Source organism: Chaetura pelagica, unplaced genomic scaffold (genome assembly GCF_000747805.2).
Source record: "Chaetura pelagica isolate M959 unplaced genomic scaffold, ChaPel_1.0 scaffold341, whole genome shotgun sequence".
NCBI classification, from domain to species: Eukaryota; Metazoa; Chordata; class Aves; order Apodiformes; family Apodidae; genus Chaetura; species Chaetura pelagica.
The window spans coordinates 828502-838164 of record NW_009952151.1 but is presented as its reverse complement, the minus strand read 5'-3'; the positions used below and the strand labels follow the sequence as shown (position 1 = coordinate 838164).

Genomic DNA, 9663 nt, shown 5'->3' with positions numbered 1-9663 from the left:
TGCCCCTCGTGCTGCCGCAGAAACCGGCTGCTCCCCGAGCTCCGCCGGGCCCCACCGGCCCCCTGTGCCCGTACAGAGGCGCTGCCGCACGAACCGCCCCGCGCCGGGGCTCCCGAGCCGTGAAGTTGCTCCAGTGCGCGCGGGAGGAGAAACAAAAGTTAAACCTTGCGTGTAAATCCACGTTGTTTCGCTTTTCCGTCAGAAGGAAGAGGCCGCAGCTCGGTACCAGGATGCAGTATTCCCACCACTGCGAGCACCTCCTGGAGAGACTGAACAAGCAGCGGGAAGCCGGGTTCCTGTGCGACTGCACCGTGGTGATCGGGGAGTGCCAGTTCAAGGCGCACAGGAACGTGCTGGCCTCCTTCAGCGAGTACTTCGGGGCGTTCTACAGAGATGCCTCTGACAACAACGTCGTCTTGGATCAGACTCAAGTGAAAGCTGATGGATTCCAAAAACTCCTGGAGTTTATTTATACGGGAAACTTAAACCTGGACAGGTAACGGCTCCGCTAGAGGGGGGGAAGGAAAAAAGGGAGATAAACGTGGTGTTAAAGGCAGTACTGGGTGTGTTGTTGGTTGTAGTAAGCTCTGGAGGAACAAACAGTGCTGGGTATGAGGTGAACATCATCTGTTTGTATGTTTTAAAATACTACGTGGTATGTGGGTGTCAAAACAGAGCTGTGTTGTTGATAGTTTCACTCTCGAGTCTTCCCCTCGGGATTGGAAGGGATTAACCATCTGATGTGATTACCAGAAGAGGGGAGGAGAAGTGTGCACGTTCTGCAGTTGGATTATAGGAGTCCATTTTTGCAGAGAACACACAGAAACTTTATAAACAGTGGAGACTAAAGTCTGAGGAGTACATGAGGATAGGCATGATTGGGAAAAAAACCCAACAGGTTTGTTAGGATCTGCGTGGTCTGTTACTTAAACTCTTAATTACAGTGTCCAAAAGAATTCACAGAGAAAGTGTTTCCACCCTTTACTGCCTTGGTTTTGTGCCTGTTGTGCTGTTTCATGCACAGTGAGGATTCTGTGCAGTGCTCTCCTCTCAGGGAGAGAGAGATTATCCCTCATGAAGGAGGTGTGACTGTGTACAAGCCAGGATTTTAACTCCTTTCTCAATGTCTGGTGTGAAACGCATTGTAGAAAAGCTTTGTTGCTTTTGATGTCTGAAAACTCACGCTCAATAATTTAAGCATGCAGATGCAGGGGGGTGGTTTTCTTAATTGGCTGTGAGCACGAACAGCAGTCAAGCAGTGTCCCAGCTACTGGGGGAGCCAGTGGTTGAGCAGAAGCTGCAGGGTCCTTGCTGTCTGTCTGGGACCAGAAACCAGAAGTGTTTCTGGATTCATTCTGAGCAGTAGAGATTTCTGAAGGGAGAGGAAGGTGAAAGTGCTGTTCTCACCCAGGGAGAAATACTTGACACCTGCTGGTCTGCCCACGTGCCTGTCACTGGTGCCATGTCCCTCTCAGTGACCACTGCAGCTCTGCAAACTGTTGCCTTCTGTGGTGGCAGGTGCATGAGGGACACCAGGAGAGTGCACTTGAACTGGGTGCTAGTATTACACAGGATATGAAAACAGCTTTATTCATGTACAGAGTCTAATTGTGGCTTGTTATTTACTATTTAATTACATGTACTGTGTAATAGATTCTTAGAATTATGTTGTTTGCCATTCATCTCCCTCTGAAGTGCTGTAAATCCATCAAGGCACTGATGGTAGGTGTTGCCACCTTTTCCAGACCAATTTTTTCTAAGCCATCGAGGCATGTATTGCAGGAGCATGGCAGTTTAAATGAGGACTTCCTTGGTGTTGATGTTGTTTGGGTCCAGCTGATACAGAATTAAGACTGGTTGCAAATCGTTTTATAAAACAAGATTAACACCTGCCTCACTGAAGTGCGGAGGTGAAGGCGCCGCTTGCAAATTACTTAAGACTTCTGGCAGCAGGATTATAGAATGCTCATTTATGTGGTTTATTCATCAGTGGTTTATCCCTTCATGCTGTGATTTCTGAGCTTTTTTTGGACCCATGACCCCATGTCTAGCCTCACCACCTGACAAGTGGACTTTAAAATTCTACAAAATTCTACAAAATGCATGTCAATGAAAGTAACATTCTCAGTTCTGTAGATCTGCAGACCCCGCTAGACATGGGCCATCAGTTCCAGAGTAACTGTAACTGGTGTCTCACGACAGCTCGAAGATACTAGATCCCTCTCTGTGTGTTCTCAGTTACATTTTCTGACAGTGTAACTTTTCTGTAGCTCTGCTGCCTGTATTTGATACAGTTGGTACAGAAAGAATGTTTGTTTTGCCCAGAATGTTGTCACTTAAGTCTTGTTTTCTTGCAGCTGGAACGTTAAAGAAATCCACCAGGCTGCTGACTATCTCAAAGTAGAAGAAGTGGTCACTAAATGCAAAATCAAGATGGAAGACTTTGCTTTTATTGCTAACCCCTCTTCTACAGAGACATCCAGTATCACTGGCAACGTTGAAATGAATCAGCAGACTTGCCTTCTGACCCTCCGAGATTACAATAACCAAGAGAAAGCAGATGCTGTTTCTGCAGAGTTGGTTCAACCACAGGCAAAGAAAACAGCTTTAGAGAAGAAATCTCCTCAGGCCAAAAAGCGAAAGAAGAATTTCAGCTCCCCCAAAAGCATACAGAATAAATCCGTCCAGTATCAGAGCGATGTGACTGAGAACACATCCATTGAAATGTTTTTAGATGCAAATAAGCTGGCCACCCAGATCACAGAACAGGCTGCCCAAGGCAGTGATAACTCTGAACTACAACTGGCATCTGTGGTGGAAAGCGAAACCCTGGCAGCGCAGGACATCCTGGTTCAGACTATTGCAGCAAAACAGAAACGGGGGAAGGCTCAGCAGGGCTGTGCACTGAAGGAACACTGCATGTCTAACATAGCTAGTGAAAAGAACACTTACCAGCTGGAGAGCTTGGGAGAAGAGCTCGACCAGAAGTACTCCAAAGCCAAGCCAGTGTGCAACACCTGTGGAAAAGTCTTCTCAGAAGCCAGCAGCCTCCGTCGACACATGAGGATACACAAAGGAGTGAAACCGTACGTGTGCCAGCTCTGTGGGAAGGCTTTCACCCAGTGCAATCAGTTGAAAACACATGTAAGAACTCACACAGGTAAGCTGCTGGCCCTGGCTTTGTGGACTGGGGAGAGCTGTAGTCACAGCCTGTACATGCAGGGCTGGAAAGGTCTTTGCATTCTGACTTCCTCCTCCAGAAATCTTGTCAGCTGCTGGAACACATATGGAGAGAGTACCCATGTCCTGGTAGCATGAGATGCTTTTGCATTTTTCAGTACAAAATCATCATTTCTACCTTTAATAGCTAGAGAAGACTTTATTAGTCTGAACATTGATTTCTGGAAAGACTCAGGAGAGCTGGCTGCACTTTAACCCTGCAGAATGATGGAGTACCAAAAAATTAATACCAGGAGAGCATGACAAACTCACTGTACTTGATACCATAATTTCTCTTGCTTTGCTTTTAAACCTCAAATCCTAATACATGTTTGATAACAAATAGAAAATGCAACCTTGTGACAAGGTAGGGCAGGGGATTGAATTGTGTTGTATCAAGAGCTACAAAGCATCCAAGAGCAATCAATTATGAACACTTAAAAGTTAAGACAGCAAGTCTGACTTTAAAAGATGAAGAGCGAATTGCTGGAGCCTGGGAAGGTGTAGGGGAGAAGTACTGTGTGTGTGTTTTCATCTGCTCTTCCCTAGAGGTGGAAGACTTGATGGAAGACTTCAGGCTGATCCGGCACAGCCTCTGCTGCTGTGCTGAGCTCAGGGAGCAGCAGAGGAACCTGGCTGATGTAGTTTTCTTCCTCTCCTGGCTGACATTCAGAATTCTGAAGTAGCAGTGCACCAGATTAAATAAATAAATAAATAAATAGTTTACTTTTGCTCTTTTTCCCCTTTGGAAAACTGAGCAGAAGCCAGCAGTGGAGCTCTTTCCAGGGAACTGTAGAGATGTAAAGAGATGAAGGAGGATCTATTGAGGTACAGCAGCAGGAGAAGGTCTTGCTTTTCCAGTAACCAAGGGAGAGGATTTCAAACATTGTCAGCCACTGATTGACCAAAGATTGATGTGTGAGATGGAGCTCATGAGCAGTATCCAGGGATAGTTTGCTGCACTTTGGACTTTTGAGGGTGTTGTACAGGTAATTTTTACATGGGTAGGTAGGGAATTTCACAGTGTCAGTTGCTAGATGGCAGATTAGGTGTCTAATATTTTTCTTTTTGAAGGTCTTATGTGTACAAAATACTTGAGAGTTGTTGAGTTCCTGGTTTGAATGCACACTGGCACAGAAAAGCAGACAGGGGCTCTTTTACACTTGTCATCTAAGATTGCTGAGTTGCATGGTTGTTTCATGGGACTATTGACCACTAGGAGAACACGGGCAGCCAGAGAAGTACCTGTAGCATTCCTCAGCAGACACTCATGAGAAATCAGTGAGCACTGGACTGTACGATGAAGACTTGTTGCTGTTTCACAGGCAAGAAAAAGTGGATGAGTTACTTATTGTTCATCTTGAATATTTAGAATCATGAATAGACATAGCCAACAAAAAGTCTGAAAGTGTAGTAGTAGGATTCTTAAAGGCATGTGGGGAAAGTGGTAATGTTAAAAATATTACTCCTTTTTTTTTTTTTTCCCAAAAAATGGTCTGTTACCTGCTGTATTCCTGGTCTGTCCCGCTTCATTGGGCTGATGAGATGTTATTTGTACTTGGCCAGACGCTTGAGCTTTGGTCGGGTAATGGGTTGGAAAGCTTTCTTCTGTAAATGCACACGGGCTTTGTTTGTCTCCAGGGGAGAAGCCATACAAGTGTGAGCTGTGTGACAAAGGTTTTGCTCAGAAGTGCCAGTTGGTGTTCCACAGTCGGATGCATCACGGGGAAGAGAAACCCTACAAATGTGATGTCTGCAATCTGCAGTTTGCAACGTCCAGCAACCTGAAGATTCATGCCAGGTGGGCAAAAGCAAGATCTTCCAAATGCTTATTTAAACAGGGTCATTTACCCCACTGTGAGCAAGAATTACACATTCACATCATTTGGTCATTTCTGCTTTTCTCTTGGGTCTTCTCTCACACAGGGAATAATTACATCTACGTACTTGCTCATTAGGAGAGTGATTTGCAATTGATGGATGTTGCAGCATAGGCACTGGTATCCTTATGGCAGTGGTGTGGGTGTTGTTTTAAGCTGCCTCTTGCCCCCAGGTGGAGAGAGTTCCTTGGTGGGAAGTGACACAGAGCAGTTCTCACTGCCCACTGCTAACCCCGTGGGGCTCTTTGCTTTTTTGGCAGGAGCAGGAATCATGTTCCCTTACTAGGAAAAATAATTTCATCTTTCAATACACTCTAATGCAAACCGCACTGAGTTCTGGTGGTGCACCTTACATGTGCAGGCCTGAAGTTCAGTTCAGCTGCCATCGAAATCCTGGATTTGCCAATTCCCAGACTCCACAGGCAATTAGTTTCGCTCCCTGACAACGCTCACCCAGAACCTAACTCACCGCTGGTAGGAACCCACAGAACAAGATGAGCACGAGGAACTCTGGGGGTGAAGCACTAACTGAGGAGCGTTAGCTAGTGGTGGGTGTTGCTTCCCGGCAGGAGCTGAGGGGTGTGTGTGTTGCTTGGCAGGAAACACAGCGGGGAGAAGCCCTACGTGTGTGACCGGTGCGGGCAGCGGTTCGCGCAGGCCAGCACGCTCACCTACCACGTGCGGCGCCACACGGGGGAGAAGCCCTACGTGTGTGACAGCTGTGGGAAGGCCTTCGCTGTCTCCAGCTCCCTCATCACCCATTCCCGGAAACACACAGGTACAGGAAGACACGGGGCCGGGGCAGGCCGGGCCAGGGAGCATAGGCTCCCTGCAGAGGGGTTGGAGAGGGGTGATGAGCAGGAAATCTGCAGCTTGGGAGTCACCTCTGGAAGTGTCATCCAGCTCCTTTCTGCTTGACTCTGGTTTTGGGAGCTCTTTCTCCCATTGGACATTACCTCCCTTTCATTTTTATTTGTTCTTTAAGTGTGTTCTGGTTAATATCTTGGAATAACAAACTCCTTGTGTTTCCATTAGGGGAGAAGCCATATATCTGTGGCATTTGTGAAAAGAGTTTTATTTCCTCTGGAGAGCTCAATAAACATTTTCGGTCCCATACAGGTCAGTTTCCAGACAGGCTGCTTCCTGCACTATAAATATTATCCTACCTTTACCCTTTTGCCTTTAAAATACACCATATTGTGCTGTACATGAAAGTAACTGTTTCTTAATTTATGTATCTCTGTGTTCACTTCATTTAAGGAAAGTATTTGTGATTTTTTTTTTTCATTATCTTTTTTCAGACTGTTATCTGTGTAACACCATAGGTGTTGATCTCTGATCAGCTTTACTTCTAATGTTTGGGGTTTTTTGCTTTGTTTTAATCTATTTTTCTGGAAAGAAATTTATTCTGAATACAGACAGACAAAATAACAGTTACAAAGTTGTATTTTAAAATACAACATTGAAGTCTATTATCCTACATGTCTGTCTCTTCTTTCAATTTCAAGATTGTTCCACCTGCCAAATCATATTTTTTTTACAGGTGAAAGACCATTTATCTGTGAAATGTGTGGAAATTCTTACACAGATATAAAAAATCTTAAGAAACACAAAACAAAAGTTCACACAGGTGAGTTCCTTGTGTAAACAAAGGTTAAGAAACTGCATCAACTGATTTGTCCTCTGTGCTGAGTAACTTTTTTTTTTTTTTTGCTCACCCAGACCTAAAATTAGAAAAATAAAAAGATTTTTGGATATTATTCCTCTTTAGAGCCACAAGCACCCACTTAAGAGGTACCTAAGCCTTTTAAAGCATAAAGCATGTTCTTTAAAGTAGATTTGAGACCAATTTTCAAGCATTTGCATTGCTATAGCAAAGACATGTTGAGCAACTGGAAGTGGGTTGCTGCTGGCAAGAGTTCTTGTACATCAATATTTACTTCCTTGTCCTAGTGACTTGCAAGAGCTTCCCAGGTGAAGACATCATTGGAATTGTAGAACATTTTTTTACCTCTTCTGAATATGGTTCGAGGAGTGTGTCTTCTCAAGGGTAGTAAGGAGGTGAATGAGAGCACACTGGTTAGAAGAATTACTTTGTATCTTGAAGGCACAAATATTTGGAATGTATCTGAAAGATGTTTTTTATATATGCAGTCAATGTTAATCCAAGTCTGAGCTGGATTAGCAAACACATTATCAGACAGCTGGCAAGATCTTCCCAGCTATGAGTACTGCTCTAAAAAGACTTCCTAAATCCATTAAATTCCTCTTCTAGATAGCAGATTTTGATTAGGAAGATGTATTATTTGCCTACAGTACAACTTAGATGTTCAGATAGCCAGCCTCTTTCAACACTGCCTCCCTACACCTTGTTATCTGTCTGTCCTTAAGTCTATTAACTGAAATTCTCTTGCCTCTGTCATATGGAAAAAGGTCTAATAGATGTCTGTGTATGTCTGGATTGGGAGGGAGAGGATGAGAAAACAAGAGCCACAGGCAGGGGCAGTTTTCAATGTCAGAAGCTTGAGATGCCCCATGTAGGAAGACCCCAGTGGAAGCAAGGGCAAGATGAGAGCAGCAGCCAGTGTGGAGAGAGCCCAGCAGAGCCTGAGTGCATCAGCTGGGAGAGCTGCCAAGGCAGCTCAGCTCTCACCAGAGATAGAAGGCAGACAGGAGTGCTTCACCACTGAAGGAACAGGCTTTGGAGCACACTTGGTTGGAGGAAGGGTCAAATACCTGATGTGGCTTAATCAGAGAGATGTCCAAGAACAGTGGTGGACCACATTCGAACAGGGGGGCAGTGGGGAATCCATTAAGAGTGACTGCAATTAAGAATAGAAAATAATTTTTCAAGTGACTGGGTAAAAACTGTCATGGGTCTGGCTGGAGTTAAATGTTTTCCTCCAAAGGAGTTTATGGGCACATGGTGTATGGTACATTGCCATCTCAGTTAAAAGAGGATGCTTGGACATGACTGCGGTTCTTAGGTCTTCAGGGGTGAAAAATATCAAGGATACCTTCATAATTACATTTTCTACAGTGCTTCTTTGTTCACTGTGATGTTAATGATTTGTTATCTTCCCTACCGTGCCAAGCTGAGCTTAGGTTGGAATGCATCATAGAATGTATGGAGGTGTAAGGGACCTTGAAAGGTCATCTGGGCAGCAGAGGGTGTGATTCTTGGTGCTTCCATCAAACTGTCAGCCCTTGCTGTCTTCACAGCACATCAAAGCCACTGCTAGCCCAGCTGCCCGGGTAGTCTTTGACACACCAAGTGCTTGTTTCAACAGTCAGTTGAAAGGGAACTTGCAGAATTTGCACAGGAATTTTTGAACATTTCTTTCTTTTTCCCCTCCCCAGGATCTGAAACTCCCCCCGATTCTAATGCGCTTGATAATTCTTTCAATGAACAAGAATCCATTCAGAATCAGAAAAGTCCTTTATCAGAGTCCATAGATGTGAAACCCTCCGAGATGTCATTAGCACTTCCTCTTCCCATTGGGACTGAAGACCATCAGATGCTGCTTCCTGTGACAGGTGGTCAGTCTCCTTCATCAGAAACATTACTAAGATCTGCCGTGACTGGATATTCAGAACCTCAGTTTATTTTCTTGCAACAGTTATACTGACAGGGCAGTACAGAGCCACCAAGGTAATTTGATAGTGAACTTGCACACTTTGATAAGGTGAACATGATCAAGCAAGCAGTCAAACGTCTTGAACTGGACTTGTACTTTTTTTTTCCTCTGTATAAAGACACCTGTCAGGCATTTCCATTGTGCAGTGCTGTCTTTTGGTTTGCATTGTGCTAATCTACAATCAAATTTCTACTTGCAATTAACACTTATTTTCAGGAGACTATTTCTTTCCAGCAACACTTGCCTTAAGAATTTTTTGTTAAATATGTTAATGTATTTTAGAGATTTCCTCCTGTGTGCCTGCTGATCTGATGAGTCACAATGTCATTTGAGAGCAGACATTTTAAGCCATATTTGATAGTTTAAGAATATTAACCTAGAGGTCTAAGAGGAAAATCATAATTTGGATGTACCTGACAGGTTTGCACTCCTGCATTCCAAGGTGCTATAATGGTAGATGATGGAAGAAGGTAGAGAGTGCTCTGGTGAGGAGCTTGCAAAGAATTACTGCTGCCTGCCAGAAGTAGCCAGCTTCAGTTGAGGTCTGACCAAGAGGTCAGTGTCTATTTTCCTGATAAGGCAAGTAAAGGAAGGTCAATTTTTTTTCTGCAGCATGGTAAGTCAGACAGTTCTAATGGCTTAGATGCTACTGGGTGTTCTTCCAACAAGTCACTTCTTTTTTTTTTAAAGTGAATCCAGCATTGTTATATCTCATCCCAGATTTATTTTTGACATCCCTAAAAGGCCCTGGGTTTGGCACAAACAGCAACATTTGCTCAAAAGGAGAGCTGGAGCATGCATGTTGTAGGTGAGAGAAAAAGGTGCACTGACTCCATTGTGAGGCATGAATTAGCTTCATAATGCTTTTTTTACAGTAGTGCTGCTGCCTGTGCTAGACAGTAGGTACAAGAGAGGAAATTAACCCT

General features: G+C 44.3%; 1 protein-coding gene across 2 annotated transcripts; it reads left to right on the top strand.

The window, feature by feature from the left end:
- Positions 1-215: 215 nt before the first annotated feature.
- On the top strand, positions 216-9012 carry MYNN (myoneurin). Of its 2 annotated transcripts, XM_010006718.1 has the most exons (7): positions 216-496; positions 2358-3160; positions 4861-5020; positions 5699-5877; positions 6135-6218; positions 6643-6729; positions 8460-9012. In XM_010006718.1, the coding sequence occupies exons 1-7, from the start codon at positions 231-233 to the stop codon at positions 8726-8728; spliced, it is 1848 nt and encodes a 615-aa protein (XP_010005020.1). In that variant the 5' UTR covers positions 216-230; the 3' UTR covers positions 8729-9012. The 2 variants fall into 2 exon arrangements, with proteins under 2 accessions (XP_010005020.1, XP_010005028.1); XM_010006726.1 differs by lacking the exon at positions 6643-6729 and having other exon boundaries at positions 8460-8728.
- The last annotated feature ends 651 nt before the right edge of the window (positions 9013-9663 follow it).

What these genes read in the sequence shown, in the direction of transcription:
- MYNN (XM_010006718.1), top strand. Translation starts at nt 231, where the DNA reads ATGCAGTATTCCCACCACTGCGAGCACCTCCTGGAGAGACTGAACAAG. An exon ending in GGAAACTTAAACCTGGACAG is followed by an intron (nt 497 to 2,357) that starts GTAACGGCTCCG and finishes GTTTTCTTGCAG; the next exon opens with CTGGAACGTTAAAGAAATCC. An exon ending in AACCTGAAGATTCATGCCAG is followed by an intron (nt 5,021 to 5,698) that starts GTGGGCAAAAGC and finishes GTTGCTTGGCAG; the next exon opens with GAAACACAGCGGGGAGAAGC.